This window comes from Carassius auratus, unplaced genomic scaffold, assembly GCF_003368295.1.
Source record: "Carassius auratus strain Wakin unplaced genomic scaffold, ASM336829v1 scaf_tig00040939, whole genome shotgun sequence".
In the NCBI taxonomy this organism is placed as follows: Eukaryota; Metazoa; Chordata; class Actinopteri; order Cypriniformes; family Cyprinidae; genus Carassius; species Carassius auratus.
In genome coordinates this window covers 48,276-67,246 of record NW_020526618.1, presented here as the reverse complement: position 1 = coordinate 67,246, position 18,971 = coordinate 48,276, and the positions used below count along the sequence as shown (strand labels likewise).

The window sequence follows — 18,971 nt, the reverse complement described above, 5'->3', positions numbered from 1 at the left end:
AGGGCTAAGGGGTAGAATTGGGATTGGTCCTAACCCTAAATCTCAGATGATAATTGCAATTTTAAAGATTTAGAAAATGATCAAGAGAGGAATGTCACTGCACAGGACAGAGAATCTTGTTTGATGCTTCACTCTTCCGCTTTCTGTTTCTCTCATACATATTGCCTACATACATACAAACATATTTGATTATATACAAAAAAAAAAAACAACAAAAAAAAAACTGTCTTTCTGTGTTTTTCCGTCACATCATGCTTCATTGTCACATCTTTTTAATCCCTTAAGAAATTCAAGTCAAGAAGTTTATTTACTAAAATATATCTTCTATAAGAAGGGGAATACTCAACCAAGTTGTAAAATATGTGCTTTGCCTTTTATAGTTTGATTGGTATCAGTGGTTTCTGTTTTTGTCTGTTTATTTCACACTTTAGCGAGTAAAAAACAAGCTTGCTTCCTTTTGATTGGCAAAAATAAATTGAGTATTCAAAATGAGTATTCAAAAATATTTAAATTCTGACATATACAGAGCATTTGATATAAAACTGTCACAGAGAATAGACTAGAAATTTTCTTTTTTCTTTGTTCACCACGAGAGGGAGACAGCAGCTAAATGGTGTTTGAGTGAGATCCTTTGCTTTAAACAATTGTGTTTATGTTTTTACCCTGAAATACCAGTTTCAAAATCATTCTGAAGGCACACTTAATCACACAAACTTCTGTTTTGAGACCGCAGAATGTAACAGATGATACAGATGAACCTTTAAATTAAATCAGTGTCTGGATCCAAAATCACAACTTTTGTGCCGTTTGCGTTTGTACTTGTACTGCTGTGTAATAATCATTTGATGCTAAACTAATTGGCAAGCTCCAGTTCTAATAACTTTTTAATGAAATCTATCATAGAATCTAGAGTCTAAACCTTAATCAAACAATTAAAAGTCACTTATAGTACATTTGTATGATTTCGCTGTGGACGTCATCTTTTGGAGAGAAGTGGGAATTTACTCTGTGGAGCCCAGTGCATTATGGGTATCTTCTAGCTGCTGAGAGAGTGTCTCGCTTGTACAGTCGTTATTGTGGTGTAGCTTGGAATTGAATGAGTGCTGCCCATAATATCCACTTTAATAACCTCTACAAATGATGTCCTTTGAATTAGTGTAATTTACAGGAAAAATTTAGCAATTTTGATAAGTTCAACAAAACAAACTGAGTTTGTTGTTGTCATAATTTTACATTAATATGTATCCTAAGAAAGTGCAAAATAAAGTGATTTTAATGCTTTTTCAGCTCATAGTTTAAAGTTCTCTTCATTCCACACAAAAGTATTTAGTTGACCGTGATAAACTCGACCTTTTCTCTGGAAACCGTTTGACAAAAGTGTGTGTGTGTGGGGGGGGGGGGTAGTTTTAGCTATAGACACCACACTCGGTACATATATTGGTCTCATCAAGCCAGACAACTTTATAATTTACGTTCATCAGCTACGACCAACAGAAAGTCAGCTATTTTGCTTTGAATGTTGTTTTATGGAAGCAATCTTAAGATGAAAATGCGTATTTTGCTTTTATGTCGCGTAATTATACATTTTGGAATCTGCACAGAGGCTGGGACCTGGGCATTGCACATGGTCTCTTTGGCATCCCCTCAAACATAGTCAGAAAACTTGATGTATATCTCACACATACTTGCATGTATTTATATGAAACTAGATAGATCTCATTGAGCATGTCATAGGCTCCGCTCAACAGGAAGTTAGCTGTGTTATGGCATGCTCTGGAATTTGATATATTCCTGTGAGGATTTCCAACTGATTGCCACCAAACTCGACGAACATGATCTCAAGACATTAGGGATGCTAAAATGCGAAGGGATATTTGTTATCTCGAATGGTTTGGCCATGGTGAGTGGACGAAAATATGATGAGAAATGAGAAACGGCATGTCTAATAACTGTTGCACACATTGTTTGATTTTGATGGAATGTCAGTGGTTTGTTCACTGTGTGAGGTTGATCACATAGATGTGACTACTAGGAGTCGCCACCAACTGGCAGCAGGAAGTGTGTCTTTTCAAAATGCTTTGAATTCAGCATCTTGTTTTTACTCGATTTTTTTTTTTTTTTTTACTTTACCAGGATAATTTCAAAACATGACCGATGTGAAACTGTAAAGGGACTTTTAATATCCCGAGAAAGCTTGTCTCCCCAAGTCCAGCCATGAGTGGACTTTGGTTCCCATTGGCAGCCCAGGGTGTGCTTTTGGAAGTTCACAAATAACCACCCACCCGCCAGCTCCTTCCTCCTCCCCTGCTGTCATCTCACCATTTTTTCGATGGGATCAGAAATTGTCTGCCAGTCTCTGCATCATGTCTCCGCCTCCAGGAGTCCAGGACTCCACCTCGATATGTGATATGTCATGCCCATGAACTGTCTGTGTGTGTTTTTCCTCTCCATGTGCTCCCCGTGACATAATTTCTCCCTATTGTTGATTGTCTCATTTGAATCCCCTGTGTCATGTTCATTAGACTTCATTAAGCCCTGTGTTTATAGTGTTGTATGCCCTTTGATTGCTTTGCTTTGTTAAACATATTGATGTGCTACCTGTGTCATAATAAAGACTATTATTTTTTTTCCTATTGCGTCTCCACATTCCTTGCTGTTCACAGCAGCACCATGACAATACGAGACTGCATTGGTGTTTTTCCATAATAAATTTAAGAAATTGATAAGTCTGTTACATAAATTTAGATGTTGTGAGTGTGCATTTGATACAGAGAGCAGAAAATTGTCAACGTGCAAACATGTTAGAGACAGAAATTACATGCTATCGTGTAAATAAGATAAATAACGTAAGGTTATTTAGTTTGTTTAATAAAAGAATATAGATTGTTCTATAGGAAAGGTAACCTTAACTGACTGTTGTGATCTGGTGCTATATAGAAAATTAAATTGACCTTCAACAATATAATGGCAGGGTAAACACTCAAAGTCACATTCATATACTGTAAATAGAATAAAAAACAGTTAGACAACAGATCACATAGTTATACATGTTGGATTTTAATTATATGTGTGATTTTTAATTAATATTATTAATTAAATTGAATGTATATAATTATATTCTATATATAATTTTAATTGTTTGTGAATTTTGTGTTGGTGTATAGAAAAGATATAATGTATAGCTATACTTGTTATTAATCGAATTTTTAATCTGCATGCAAGAATGATAGCGAAAGTGAAAGAGCCATAGGTCAAATACATTTCTAAGAATTACTGGCAGTGTGCCAATGTAAACAGTTTCTACAATTCCAGGAGATGTCCCTGAAAAATGTTGGTGATGCATATATAAACCCAATGCGAACTGTATTCCACAATAGATACCTAGGAACCTGTTAGAAGAAGCTGCATGAGGCAAGTACAATATTATCATTGCTTGTGTAATGGTTTGAACATTATATATCAATGGGTATATTTTATTATTTTATTAAGGATACATTTGAGACAACACACTAGTAAAGCAATAATCCAGTCAATTATTTTATGATTTTAAACACCAAATTGTATAAGTCACAATGATGTATTATTAATATTTAAAATAACATAATTATTGCAGGTGTAAGCATAGTTAATAGTGAGAACTGGTCCCTATGCTAAAGTGTTACCAAAGTCATATTCATTTACTTTAAATACCCTTTACCCTTAAATACTCCAGTTAGACAACAGAGCCCGAATTTATGGATTATTTTTATTTATTTATTTATTTATTTATTGGAGAATTTACAGGAGGGTTTGTCTATGTATTTTGAAACAACAGTTGGACAAATATGCAAATAATGGTAAATAATGCTTATTCTGCACATGCTATAATTATATGTAACTATTAAATCATGTACATTGTAATCTAAAGCTAAAAATTAGTACATAATTAAATATTCACTGTCAGCTGATAAATATCCAATGTTGATCAGTACCTTTAAATTAAAAATAGCCATGCTGATGATATACCTTGAACCACTATTTTTAGCTGCATTTTTTTCTTGTTTCCAAAGTACAGTACTGTAGCATGTAATCACATGTACTGTTTACAACACATAAAAGTTAAAGATTCCCAAAACAAAGTGGGACCCGGCTTCAGAGGCAGAAATGTCTGATTACTTTCTCTTAAGTTCTCTTGAATTACCCTGATACGACAGAACTCAAAATTAAGGCAACCATTTTTTGTTTTTTTAGATAATAATACATTTCAATATTTGTATTACATGCTAAATGTATTTTTTTTTTTTTTTTATACAGTTTGTTTAATTAAAATATTTTAATTAAGTTTACTCTTAATATTTATGGTGCCGGTGAGGTGTAGCTGCATCAAGTTCTTGCAAGGTTATGACTGATTCACAAATTCCTTAAAATACACTATTAATTGATGGGATATCATTTTTTTATCATCTGAAAAGATTATTATAATTGTTTGGGGAAAACAATGATGAATACAATTTAGAGTGCATTTTGATCTGAATGTTCTACTTGATTCAAAATTAAACAAATATCTATTCTGACATCTTTTTTCCAAATGAATAAAATATTAAAAACATTCCACTCTTCTTCCAGCCACTCACAATTCACCCTTTTGACTTTTTAATATTTAATTAATCTGAAATGGAATGTATATTAATATTTTTTTGTCTCTCCTCTTTGGACATATTAGGTTTACAACAACATTTATTAATCTCTTGAATCAACTGAAATCTTTCTACTCGTTTCTTTTTTATCAGATTTTTGCTAAATGTAATTGAATACTCTCTCAATTTATGTTTTAAGTATTCCCAATTAATACCACTCTGCATTCTTTTACAGGAACTCAAAATATCTAAGTTAGTAGAACTGTTCTTTAAATATTTTGAATGTTTGTTTTTACAGATTAGGATTGGTATAACTGCATTGTACAATAATAAATTCAGTTATTATTTCTCTGATTACAGAAAAAGAACCCCTACATGTGGTTTTATCTCTGACTTCATCATCATGAGACTGTCTCCGGCTTCACAACATCTTCTGCTGCTCCTCTTATCTGTCCTGTCACTCAGTAAGGCTTTGTTTATCATCTGTCTTAAAGGTTTAGTTCATCAGATTCAGCAGTAGGACAGAAAAACATATTTTATAATATCTCAGAAAGCAGTAGGCCTAATAAAGGAGCAGTAAGTAACTTCAAAGGGATTTGAAAAGACCTGTGTAATTTTAAAAAGTGAAAATGTCAACTCCAGCCTTTCTGAGCAATCACCAAAACTGTGTGCCACCTGGTAGTGATCTTGCGAATGAATTTCACATGTGACCAGATTGTATTTCCGTGACATAGAATGCCATTCACGACTGTTTTGACTTATTTTGTCACAAAATAATTAGTCTGGATGCCATGAGTCAGTTTTGGTGACTTTGCAATAATTATTAAAGTGTTTAAAATGTTAACAGTGAAAAATGAGTAATTGTTTCCCATGTATGTAAGGAACACAAAAGCCCCGTCATTGGGTGTATAAATATAGGCAAGTAAAGCAAGAGAGAGATTAACCCTCAGAAAAAAACACCAAAATATTGATGACTCTAATTGTTTTTAAAAGGACAATATTTGATATGTCCCATACCATCTTTCTGTTTTCATGAGAAATATTAATATTTATTTATATGTGAACATTTGTTAAATGAGTTACGAGTTACTGGTGTAGCTATTCAATGATTTTTGTGTTTGTTCATTCACTCAGCAAACCCCTCATTGGCCAACACCACAGATCCATCAGGTAATGTTATGAATTTTGTTGTGTGCAATGTTTTTTATGTACTTCACAGAAGTGTTTTATTTAATGTTGTTTTTTTTTTAACAGTCAATACAACAATAACTCCAACAACAACTGCACAGCCATGGACAGGTAGTCTATTTTTGAATGAATGTGTGCCAGAGTAACTGTAATTACAAGATTATGGAAACTGGAAATCCAAGATGTAGGTGACTTTGTTTCTTCAGTAGAACACAAACTAATTATTTTTTTACTCAAATCGTTGCAGTCTGTCAGTCCCATAATGTCAGTGGATGGGAATAAGGGCTTTGAGAGTCATAAAACATACACAGACAATACTAAATTAAACCTTGCAGCTTGTGATGATACACTGATGTGTAAAGACACGAAATGATTGCTCTGTGCAATAAACTGAACAGTATTTATATAGTTTTTTACATCTGATTTTAACCACAATGTCTGAACTGTCCTGAGCGCGTTTGCATCTTCTTCTTCTTGCTTTACAGTCACAGAGGTACGAACAACTCACTTTTTTTAAATGAGAATGTCCCTTCACTAATAGGTCCTGCATCTGACTCGATAAATAGCAAGTCTGCATGCATGCTTGAAATGGCTATTGGCTTATTTTCTTATATATTTTATAATATTTCAGATTTAATTTACACTGTCAAATCATACTGGTGCCTATAACTCGAAAGAAAGAAAATGTCAAAGTTTTAAATATTAACAATGAAAAATTAGTGATTGTTTCCAATGTAAGGAACACAAAAGCCCAGACATGGAAAGGATAAATATAGGCAAGTAAAACAAGAGAGAGAGAGGGAGAGGGAGAGAGAAGATTAACCCTCAGAAAAAGCACTAGAATATTGATGATTTTTTTTTTAAAAGGACAATCTCTTTGAAATGTCCCACACCAACTTTCTGTTTTCATGAGAAATATTAATATTTATGTATATGTGAACATTTGTTAAATGGGTTTCTGATGTAATTATTCAGTGTTTTTTGTGTTTGTTCATTCATTCAGTAAACCCCTCGTTGACCACCACCACAGATCCATCAGGTAATAATGTTGTGAATGATGTTGTGTGCAATGTTTGTATGTACTTTACAGAAGTGTTTTATTTAATATTGCTTTTCTTTTACAGTCAGTACAACAACTGTTCAGTCATGGACAGGTAGCCTATTTTTTTATTAATGCTGTGTTCACTCCAGAGTCTTCAATTACAATATTCTGACTTGTAAAACTCCTCACATCTTCATTTGTGTGTGTGTGTGTGTGTTCATTCTCTCTGCAGCGCCAGCAATATTTTATCCATTTGGCTCAGCAGCAGGAGACACTGAACATGTTGAAACTGGTGGTGAAAGCTACTATTATGTTGGTCTTTCAACTCCATTTAAGTTCTTCGGCCGAACATACAACCAGATATATGTGAGAACTCAGTTCCATTAACAGTTGAAGTTTGAATTATAACGTAGTAATGATAAGCCAGTTATTATTTTTCTGCTGGATTTGATTTGATTTCTCAAACTGCAGGTCAATTATAATGGACTCCTTACGTTCAACGTCCCTTCAGTGTCAGGACTATACAATCCCACCAGAGGAACTGAAGATTTCATTGCTGCGCTCTGGAATGACTTTGATGACAATTACAGTGGTGTATTCTCATATCAGCAGTACACCAATGGAAGCGTCCTCAGTCGCGCCTCTCAGGATATCAACCAGTATTTCTCTCAAGTGAACATCAATGCTGATTGGGTCTTTGTCGTCACTTGGAGATATGGATCTCAGCCAAACCCGGTAATTAAAAAAAATCATCTATGTATTTTCCAAGGTCACCTATTATTTAATCAATTAATTTTGTTGTTTTTCTTTTCTTTTCAGGCAATCCTGTTTCAAGTAGTTTTAATTTCAGGTAGTGGTCAGTCTTACTTTCTGATGAATTATGGTGACTGCGGTATGTTATATGGTCAAGTGGAGGTAAAACACATCACAGGATTGAAATAATATTACATGTATTCTATATCAGCTCTATATGTATTCATAATGTTGTTGTTGTTTTGTGTGTGTGTGTGTGTGTGTGTGTGCGGTTTTAATAGGCTGGATATGACACAATAAACTCCACATACCATTTTGTAATCCCTGATTCATCTAATGGCAACTACCAAAGCCTGAAGAACACGACTAATGTAAATGTTCCTGGTCGCTGGACATTTAGTGCATGGGCAGGTATTGATTGACTTTTTAATTAATGCTGTGTTCTCGAGCACAGTAGCTGCAATTACAAGATTCTGACTTGTAAAACTGCTCACATCTTAATTTGTGTTTTTGTGTGTGTGTGTGTTCATTCTCCTGGCAGCACCAGCAATATTCTATCAGTTCGGCTCAGCAGCAGGAGACACTGAATATTCTTTAAATTCTGATGAAGGCTATTTATTAATTCCCTTCTCCATTCCATATACATTCTTTAACCACGCGTACAACAGCTTATATGTGAGAATTCAGTTCCATTGCCAGTCTACAGTTAATATAAAAGCAAATGTTAGGATAAACATTTATTTTCTGCTGGATTTGAACTGATTTCTCACATTACAGGTTCATTTTAACGGACTCATTACTTTCAACCAACCACAACCCTCATCTGGACCTAACTATAATCCCAGCAGAGGAGCTGAAGATTTCATCGCTCCGCTCTGGAGTGACCTTGATGACTATTATAATGGTATGTTCTTGTATCAGGAGTACACTAATGGAAGTGTCCTCACTCGCGCCACTCAAGATATAAACCAGTATTTCCCTCAGAATAACTTCACTGCTTCTTGGGTCTTTGTCGTCACTTGGAAATATGGACCACAGCAAAACCCGGTAAATGTTATTTATTATTTTAATTTTTGTTCAGGGTCACATACTGTATAGATTATGAATCATGACACATTTTTTTCTCTTTTCAGGCAATCCTGTTTCAAGTGGTTTTGATATCAGATGGCTATTTTTCTTTCTTTCTGATGAATTATGGTGACTGCGCTGTACTTTATGAACAAGTGGAGGTAAAACCTACATCACAGGATTTAAATAATATTATGTCTATTCTATATTGGCTATGTTTTTGTATAAATAACATCTGTTTTTCTTGGTTTTAATAGGCTGGATATGACACAATAAACTCCATATACAACTTTGTAATTCCCGATTCAACTAACGGCAACTACCAAAACCTGAAGAACACGACTAACGTAAATGTTTCTGGTCGTTGGGCATTCATCGCAAGCAATGAATCAGGTAGGAATTTCATCAAGATTATGTCTCAGTTTGTTAAAAGGATGGTTCACCCAAAGAGGAAAATGTGATGTTTATCTGCCTACCCCCAGGGCATCCAAGATGTAGGTGACTTTGTTTCTTTAGTAGAACACAAACTAATATTTTTAACTCCACCCGTTGCAGTCTGTCAGTCCTATAATGTCAGTGGATGGGAATCATGGATTTGAGAATCATAAAACACACACAGACAAAACTAAATTGAACCTTGCAGCTTGTGATGATACCCTGATGTGTAAAGACACAAAATGGTCTGTCTGTGCAATAAACTGAACAGTATTTATATAGTTTTTTACATCTGATTTTCACTGCAATGTCTAACCTGGCCAGAGTTTATTCGCATCTTCTTCTTCTTCTTGCTTTACAGTCACAGCGGTACAAACAACTCACTTTTTTAAACGAGAATGTCCCTTCACTAATAGGTCCTGCATCTGACTCGCTAAATAGCAAGTCTGCACGCATGCTTGAAATGGCTATTGGTTTATTTTCTTTTATATTTGATAAGATTTCTGTTTTAATGATACTTCATAAAATAATTTAAAAATCACAATGTTTCCAAACTTTTGACAGGTAAAGTTACTGTATGCAAATCTGTAGAAAATCATATTTTAACTGATGTCATTGTTGTCTACATCTGTGAGGGAGGATGCAAGCAGAAGGCAGTATAATCAGGAAGTAAATGACATTTAATTTACACTGTCAAATTATACTGGTGCCTATAACCCGAAAGAAAAAGAAAATGCCAAGTTTAAAATATTTACAATAAAACATGAACACAAAAGCCCCGACATGGAGTGGATAAATATAGGCAAATCAAATAAGAGAGAGAGAGATTAACCCTCAGAACTTAATCCCCAGCACTCTTTTTATTTTAAAAAGGACAATCTCTTTGAAATGTCCCACACCAACTTCGTTTTCATGAGAAATATTAATATTTATTTATATGCGAACATTTGTTAAATGAGTTTCTGATGTGGCTATTCAGTGGTATTTGTGTTTGTTCATTCACTCAGCAAACCCTTATTTGACAACCACCACAGATCCATTAGGTAATAATGTTGTGTGCAATGTTTGTATGTACTTTACAGAAGTGTTTTATTTAATGTTGTGTTTCTTTAACAGTCATTACAACAACAACAACAACAACAACAACAACAACAACAACTACAACAGCCCCAACAACTGTTCAGTCATGGACAGGTAGCTTGTTTTTGAATTAATGCTCTGTTCACTCCAAAGTCTTCAATTACAATATTCTGACTTGTAAAACTCCTCACATCTTCATTTGTGTGTGTGTGTGTGTGTGTGTGTGTGTTCATTCTCTCTGCAGCGCCAGCAATATTTTATCCATTTGGCTCAGCAGCAGGAGACACTGAACATTTTGAAAATGGTGGTGAAAGCTACTATTCTGTTGGTCTTTCAACTCCATTTAAGTTCTTCGGCCGAACATACAACCAGATATATGTGAGAACTCAGTTCCATTAACAGTTGAAGTATGAATGATAATGCAGTGATGATAAGCCAGTTCTTAAATTTCTGCTGGATTTGATTTGATTTCTTATATTGCAGGTCAATTATAATGGACTCCTTACGTTCAACATACCTTCAATGTCAGGACCATACAATCCCACCAGAGGAACTGAAGATTTCATTGCTGCACTCTGGAATGACTTTGATGACTATTACAGTGGTGTGATCTCATATCAGCAGTACACCAATGGAAGCGTCCTCAGTCGCGCCTCTCAGGATATCAACCAGTATTTCTTTCAAGCGAACATCAATGCTGATTGGGTCTTTGTCGTCACTTGGAAATACGGATCTCAACCAAACCCGGTAATTTGTAACATTCAAGTTTATATTTTCTAAGGTCAACTACTGTTTAACCAATGAATTTTGTTGTTTTTTTTTTCTTTTCAGGCAATCCTGTTTCAAGTAGTTTTAATTTCAGGTAGTGGTCAGTCTTACTTTCTGATGAATTATGGTGACTGCGGTATGTTATATGGTCAAGTAGAGGTAAAACACATCACAGGATTTTAATAATATTTTTTATTTCTATATTGACCCTGTATTTATAAATAACATCTGTTTTTCATGGTTTTAATAGGCTGGATATGACACAATAAACTCCATAAGCCACTTTGTAATCCCTGATTCATCTAATGGCAACTTCCAAAACCTGAAGAACACGACTAATGTAAATGTTCCTGGTCGTTGGACCTTTAGTGCATGGGCAGGTATTGATTGACTTTTGAATTAATGAAGTGTTCTCACCAGAGTTGCTGCAATTACAAGATTCTGACTTGTAAAACTGCTCACATCTTAATTGACAATTTTTTTTTCATTCTCCTGGCAGCACCAGCAATATTCTATCAGTTTGGTTCAGCAACAGGAGACACTGAATATGTTTCTTCTGATGAAGGCTATATATCCATTCCCTTCTCCATTCCATATACATTCTTTAACCACACATACAACAGCTTATATGTGAGAATTCAGTTCCATTGCCAGTCTACAGTTAATATAAAAGCAAATGTTGCAATCCTTTTCTGCTGGATTTGAACTGATTTCTCACATTACAGGTTCATTTTAACGGACTCATTACATTCACCCAACCACAACCCTCATCTGGACCGACCTATATTCCCACCAGAGGAGCTGAAGATTTCATCGCTCCACTCTGGGGTGACCTTGATGACTATTATAATGGTGTGTTCTCGTATCAGCAGTACACTAATGGAAGTGTCCTCACTCGCGCCACTCAGGATATCAACCAGTATTTCCCTCAGAATGACTTTGTTGCTTCTTGGGTCTTTGTTGTCACTTGGAAATATGGACCTGGGCAAAACCCGGTAAATGTTATTTTTTATTTTTGTTCTGGGTCACATACTGTATAGATTATGGATCATGATGTTGTTTCTTCTCTTTTCAGGCAATCCTGTTTCAAGTGGTTTTGATCTCAGATGGCAGTCTTTCTTTCTTTCTGATGAATTATGGTGACTGCGCATATGGTCAAGTGGAGGTAAAACAAACATCACAGGATTTAAATAATATTATGTCTATTCTATATTGGCTCTGTTTGTATAAATAACATCTGTTTTACATGGTTTTTATAGGCTGGATATAACACAATACATTCTATATACAACTTTGTAATTCCCGATTCAACTAATGGCAACTGCCAAAACCTGAAGAACACGACTAACGTAAATGTTCCTGGTCGTTGGGCATTCATGGCTGGATCAGGTAGGAGTTTCATCAATTAAGTCTGTTTGTTGAAGTTATGTAGTACTGTCTCATATTTTTGCGTATGGCTTTAGAAAATGTTGTAGGACTTCAAGTGAGACTTCAGTCATTTTCAGACCTAACAAAGAAGGAAGACGTTGAGACTGTTTTGCAGCAAGTAAGTCACCAGAGCATTTTATGTTTTATAGAACAGAAATATCATATATTTTGATCTGTCTATTCATTTTTGCTTCAGATAAAACAAATGCTGTTAGATCGTGGACTGTCAAGTAGTGTCGTGATGAAGATAAGAAAAGTCGAGAAGACAAAGCCGTAGCATCAGCCTCATGGAAGTGAATTAAAACACAGAACATCGCTGCAGTTGAGGATGTTGTTACCATTGATAAAGAGGAAATGTCACTTCACAAGAAGGAAACCTTAATATTTTTTCACTCTTCAGCTTTCTTATGATGGACAATGATGTATAAAAAATTATTACATGAACTATATATGTTCCAGCTCTTTTCTATGTTGATTCAGTTTGAATAATCATTGGTCCAATCTTTTGTTAAAGTCTAATCTAACTGATCTGTAGTATGCAAACCATGAAATTCAACATGATCTTCCACTACTTATGTAAGATGATTAATACTTGACCCTGTTGTGAATTACTTTCTTTAACATTTAACCCCCTGAATAGTCCCTTTTAAATAACAAAACATAAATGTAAATTGTTTTTAAACAACTTTGTAATAGAGGTTGTCTTTAACAATAAATGAGACTTGACATCACATGAGCTGATCAACTGTGAGAAGAGCGTGTTTTCTTGTTTCTTTTGCTCACCACAACCGGGAGAAGCAGCTGAGTGAATGAAATGCTAAACTAAATCAGTAATATTTTCAGCAATCTCGGAAACAAAAGGAAACGTCCATATGCAATTACATTTGGTTCAATAAAAATGAATGTAACTTTATAAAACTGATCATAACTTTTTCAGAAACTATCAAAAATATTTCAAAAATTTCCAATCAGAGTAGATCACTGTTAAGTGCGCCCCCACGAGAAGTTTGTGTCAAAACACCAAACGAAAAACTGTGAAACATAAGTGAAATCTATGGCAATGCATTCAGAATCCACGATTAGCGAAAAACAAATCTTTGAAAATCGTTAACAAAGAATGAAGTATATTTGAAGAGCCTGTTAAATTTGTGCGACGGAGTGAATTTTTTTCACTTTCATTGTGTTTTTCTTCTTTTGTAATGGCATATTTTCATAGTTTCTGAAAAAGTTATGTTCAGTTTTATAAAGTTTCGTTCATTTTTATTGAACCAAATGTAATTCCATACATCCAAAGCCAAAGGGACTCAATGGCACGCTGTCAGTAGAGTGAGTAATGTGTTGTTTTTTTATTATAATCGCAACGATTATAGGGTGCATTATAAACCAATTAGTTACAATTATTGCATTATATTTCAGACAGTGCAGAGTGGTATCGTGTGGTAAACAGTAAACAATAAGTGGCGTACACGCGTGAGAGATCACTTCCGGCACTTTCCGGTGCTTGCGCAGACTAAACCAGAACGTGCGCACATGTCACACACCAGGAAGCACGCGTGCCCTCAGATCACTTGGACGTGGTTGTGTATAAGAGGTAAAAACAATATAAATACTGTACGTTTTCTCACACAAACCGCTCGTTTCGTGTCTTAGACCATCAATGTGTACTTACGATGGGGAATTGTTTAATTTGGACTTCTCTGTGCATGCTCTTTGAGGTGGTGACCATAGACCTCCGTTATATAAGTCACAGACAAGAATGGTTTGACTTAAACATATCAAAATTGAAACTACTTTGGAAACAAAGACACCTTATCTTGGATGCCCTTGTGGTAAGCTAAAACATACCAAAAATTAATTTCAAAGTGAACCATCCCTTTAAGCATCATTTTTAGACAGCGAACACAACGAACTTACTCCCGATTTCTCTCAACATGGAGACAGGAGAGCTGTCAGTCAATAAATGAGAAATCTTGCATTGCTTATTTGAAAAAGTAATTCAGATATTTTACTGTAAATTAAAAAGTAATGCGTTTACTTTACTGGTTACTTGAAAAAAAATAATCTGATTATGTGACTTGTGTCACTAATGCGTTACCTCCAACACTGTTAATAATGATACCAATCTTTAGCTGATCAGGCTGGGAGTCCAGCTAAAACCAGCAAACCAGCTTGGATTAAAAGGGTTAAACATTTCTACTGAAACTGTGTTTCTCTCAGCATTTAGAAACTCATTTCAACCAGTTGAACAGGATAAGTACAAAAGTATTCAGAACACAAAGTAACAATCATGGTTTCTCACCTGTTCGTGCGTCAGCTGATATTTATCCTTTTGTGATCCTCATTCTCTACATTCTTATGAATGCAGACAAAACACACACACAAAACATATGGATGAAATCTGTCAGAAGAGGTTAAAGAGGTCAAATTACCAGTTACTCCCTCAGCAGAGAAACCCCAAGGCGTCGTTTATTAGTATTTTGTAAAGAGCACATTGTTGTGTTTTTTTTTTTCTTAAATTCCCTCAAGGAATGTGTGCTCAGACAATCTCAGGTTGTGTAACGTTTAAAACAAACCCACAGAAAAGAGCACTGTGTTGTTACCATTATAAAGGGTCATCACACATTTTCATAAAGTATGTTGCAGGTAATGAATCATGTACCATAATAGTAAATATAACAAATTAAAGATAAACAGGCCTATATAAAGTGTTCATATTGCTCATATTAGATTACATCTGATAAGATTTCTTTTTAATTTGTTTTATTTTTCTTTAGAGAATTAATGCCAGTATTCCCACAAAATGTATGTATTTAATTTTTTTCCCTCATCCCAGGAGATTTTTCCCCGTAAACAGTGCTAGGACATCGATGAAACAGGTGCAATAGTTACTCAGAAGAAGCTGTATGAGGTAAGACAGACCTTTCTATTTAATATTTAATGCTCAACAAGTTATGTTCTCTTAACTGTGTAACATTAATGGATTATGCAACTTAAACATTACATAATAATGGTTATATTTTGTTGAGACAACATAAAAAATAAAGCAATAAGCCAAACAAGTTGCTTAATGTCTTAATGATTTTATAAAAACAATACGATAGAAGATGATGGAATGATAGAAGCAATATGACTGAAGATATCAGTATAAATAAATATTCTGTTATATGTTATATAAGCTCTCTTGTTTGAATCCATGTTCAAATGGGGTTAAAGATAGACTGAATTAATTAAACTGAAACGTTTTAAATATAACTAAATATAAAAATGCGTGAAGGGTTAATTTAACTAGAAACAAAAGAGACCAAAAATGTAAAGCATCTTTCTGTCATCTTCCGTATTCAGGACAAAGCTTGATATTAATAATATTTCAAATTAAATAGATCTGCCACAAGCAGGGTTAATTAGGCTTTAATATGGATTTTAGTCACTTTATATTAGGTGTTTTACAGTGTCTGCTTTGCATTTATATTTATAAAATTGCATCATGTAGAATGTTATTCTTTTGGACACACATTGAAGAAAATTTACTTCGAAACAGTTTTTACTCCAATATTGATAGAACATGACACAAATAATTACAAAAGAAATAGTAAGTAACACATTTAATTAAACTTTACATTTTGGAGTAAAAACACTGAAATAGTATTTTCTTGTGAAACATAAAAATACATAGTATTTTAGTACTATAATAAATAATATTTTCTGATAAAATTTATTTCTACGTTATTTTATTTACAACTTACACGTACCAAATCCATAATTAATTAATTAATTCATTCATCAATCAATTTTTAAAAAGGCCTAATATAAAATGGAACCTTTTAAATAAATTATTACAAAAATATATTTAAAATAAAATTTAATTTATGCATTTAGCAGACGCTTTTATCCAAAGCAACTTACATTGCATTCACACTAACAATTTTGTACTATCATGTGTTCCCTGGGATTCAAACCCCCAACCTTGCGCTTGCTAACGCAACGCGTCACCAGTTGAGCTACAGGAACACTAAATATATAGGCTATTTTTCCCCTATAACTTTGAAAGCAACTCAAATTTATAAATATCTAATTTCTAAAATATCTATTATTTCCAATTTAGTGACATACATTTCTGATTACATAATGGAGGACATATTGCAAATATTTGTCTCTGGTTAAGCAATGTCAGCTGCTCTTATCAGTCATGTCACTGAGTAAGGTTTTGTTTACAGTTTGATTATCATCCTTAATTTGGAAAAGACAACAAAATGTGTGTTTCTGAATTTAATTATCTCTCATTTTCTTCAACAGCCAGGCCACAAACACTCCATTAACAACATCTGCACCAACAACAGGTCTCAACTTATTACATGACTACTTGACACATAAGTGAATAATTACACACAAAATGTTGACTGGAGTAAATATTTAGCTCTTTATTAGCCCTTTAAACGCAAAGTTTCTGCAAAGAAAAACAGTTCCTAACAAAAGGCTTTGAGTCTAGACAAAGTTCAGACAAGATAAGGAATTCAAAGGGCTTCCATGGGGCATTGAAAAGCATTAAAAGTCATTAAATTACATTTTATTCATACAGGCATTAAAAATGTTTAGCTGGTTTTGAAGAAAATATCACCAGTTTATTTTGAATATAGCCAATTAATAACTTTTCAGTTTGTTGTTTCATACTTACATTGGTGTGATACACATGCGAAACCAGTTTGACCAGTGCAAGTTTGCTGTAACATCACATGATTGGACAGCGGCAGGCTGGGACATGTACATTTTGTCTCATAGAAATGGAGAAGTGCTATTGAGCAATTTCAACCAGAATGATTCTGATTTTATTACATTCGGTGTGATCATTGATAATGAATATTGACAGTAACAGCTGCATAAGTTAAGCCTTGTGTGAGGAATCTCGTAAAGAAATCAAAACAAGTGAGCACAGGCAAAGAAACTCATAAAACAAACATACTGTGAAATTGATTTTAAATGTATAACTTATGATATAGCCTATTTAAGCAACATGAGACAACCTGTAGAGTGCTGTTTCCCAAATATCAGCATTATTGCAGATCTGACATTGATTTTATTCATTCAACAATGAGTAGTGAGCAGTAAATGACTTCAATATAATACATTTTATATATATATATATATGTGTGTGTGTGTGTGTGTGTGTGTGTGTGTATGTGTGTAACAGTAGAACAGTCACCAATCTCTGAGAAAAACCCAGCAGGGTATTTTTATTAAATAACTCAGCATTTTTTTTTTTTTTTTTAATCATTCTATGTCAATTTTAAGTCAATGTTTTAGTGATCCATTCATAAAGACAGGCACTCGACTCAATCTTGAATCAATAACCCATCTGAATGAATTGATTGAACTAATGAAATCAAATGTTCACTCATTGTCACTTGCCATCACCTACATCTCCAAGATAATCATCGTGTAACACTTCTGTAACAGGGTCATTCCCTCTCTGATGGATCAGGCAGTAAACCTCAGAAGAACACGGAACATAATGTGATGCTCGCTTCCATTGATAACTGCCATTGAGAGGAATGCCACTTAACAGGAAGGAAACCTTTACATATTTTTTTCACCCTTCAACTTTCTTTCATGCATATGTAAATCTATGTATATATATATATATATATATATATATATATATATATATATATATATATATATATATATATATAAATATATAAATATTACATTAATAGTGCTCAGCTGTTGTTGATTTAGCTTGAATAATTGTTGATTCACCTTTTTTCTTTTTCTGATCATGCTTTTATACAATCAGATCTCTTTAACAGCTGCAAAACTAATCAAACTGATCTATCATATGTGAAAAATGAAATTAAACATGTTCTTCCACTACATTTTTTTGGAAGCGTGACTTATGGAAGATGACAAATACTTGACCCAACTGTAATAATGTTTTTAAAAACATTTTTGTATTTGTCTAAAAGAATAAATGAGATTGACACCACATAACCTGATCAACATTGCCATCATATATCACAATCTGTCTCTGAAATATTTAAACATAGGCATCTATTAATAGGTTATAATAATATTAATATGTGCTTAACAAGTGGACAGAAATAATAAATATAATATAGGTTTAGACAAATAATGCTAAACTTCAATATATTTCAATACATTTTGTACATTTAAACACAGGAATGGCAGGTACTGGCAAGCTAAGCAATATGAAAATACTCACATATTTGATGGAATGAAACAAATATATATTTCAGTATATGAGAAATATATAGAAAATTATTATATAGTATTAAATATTATATAGATTACAATTTATTTTAAGGTGTCCTTCCTTCAGTGCAATTACACATTAAAGTATTAAGTAATATTAATTAACATGTACTTACTATATGGTTGGGGTTAGGATTAGGGTTTGTCTTAGGGTTACTTGCATGTAATTATGCATAATTTATTATAATAGTAAGTACATGCAGCATGTAACAAGTTCAAGTTTATTTATAAAGCATCCAACCAAAATGCTGTACACTGTCAATAGCACAAATATGAGATGGTTAGATGTTCCAGGTAGTAGGACAAGCCACTTCTAATGCTCTATT

At 33.7% G+C, this 18,971-nt stretch overlaps 1 protein-coding gene across 2 annotated transcripts; it reads left to right on the top strand.

The window, feature by feature from the left end:
- Nucleotides 1-3,332: 3,332 nt before the first annotated feature.
- Nucleotides 3,333-13,109, top strand: LOC113084935 (uncharacterized). 2 transcript variants are annotated; one of them, XM_026255034.1, is made up of 25 exons: nt 3,333-3,411; nt 4,977-5,080; nt 5,751-5,786; nt 5,871-5,915; nt 6,808-6,843; nt 6,929-6,958; nt 7,079-7,212; nt 7,318-7,581; nt 7,666-7,761; nt 7,881-8,010; nt 8,141-8,274; nt 8,377-8,646; nt 8,733-8,828; nt 8,925-9,060; nt 10,219-10,296; nt 10,427-10,560; nt 10,666-10,929; nt 11,014-11,109; nt 11,201-11,330; nt 11,450-11,580; nt 11,676-11,945; nt 12,026-12,115; nt 12,210-12,339; nt 12,414-12,496; nt 12,575-13,109. In XM_026255034.1, the coding sequence occupies exons 1-25, from the start codon at nt 3,407-3,409 to the stop codon at nt 12,653-12,655; spliced, it is 3,003 nt and encodes a 1,000-aa protein (XP_026110819.1). In that variant the 5' UTR covers nt 3,333-3,406; the 3' UTR covers nt 12,656-13,109. The 2 variants fall into 2 exon arrangements, with proteins under 2 accessions (XP_026110819.1, XP_026110820.1); XM_026255035.1 differs by lacking the exons at nt 5,871-5,915; nt 6,808-6,843.
- Nucleotides 13,110-18,971: the final 5,862 nt, after the last annotated feature.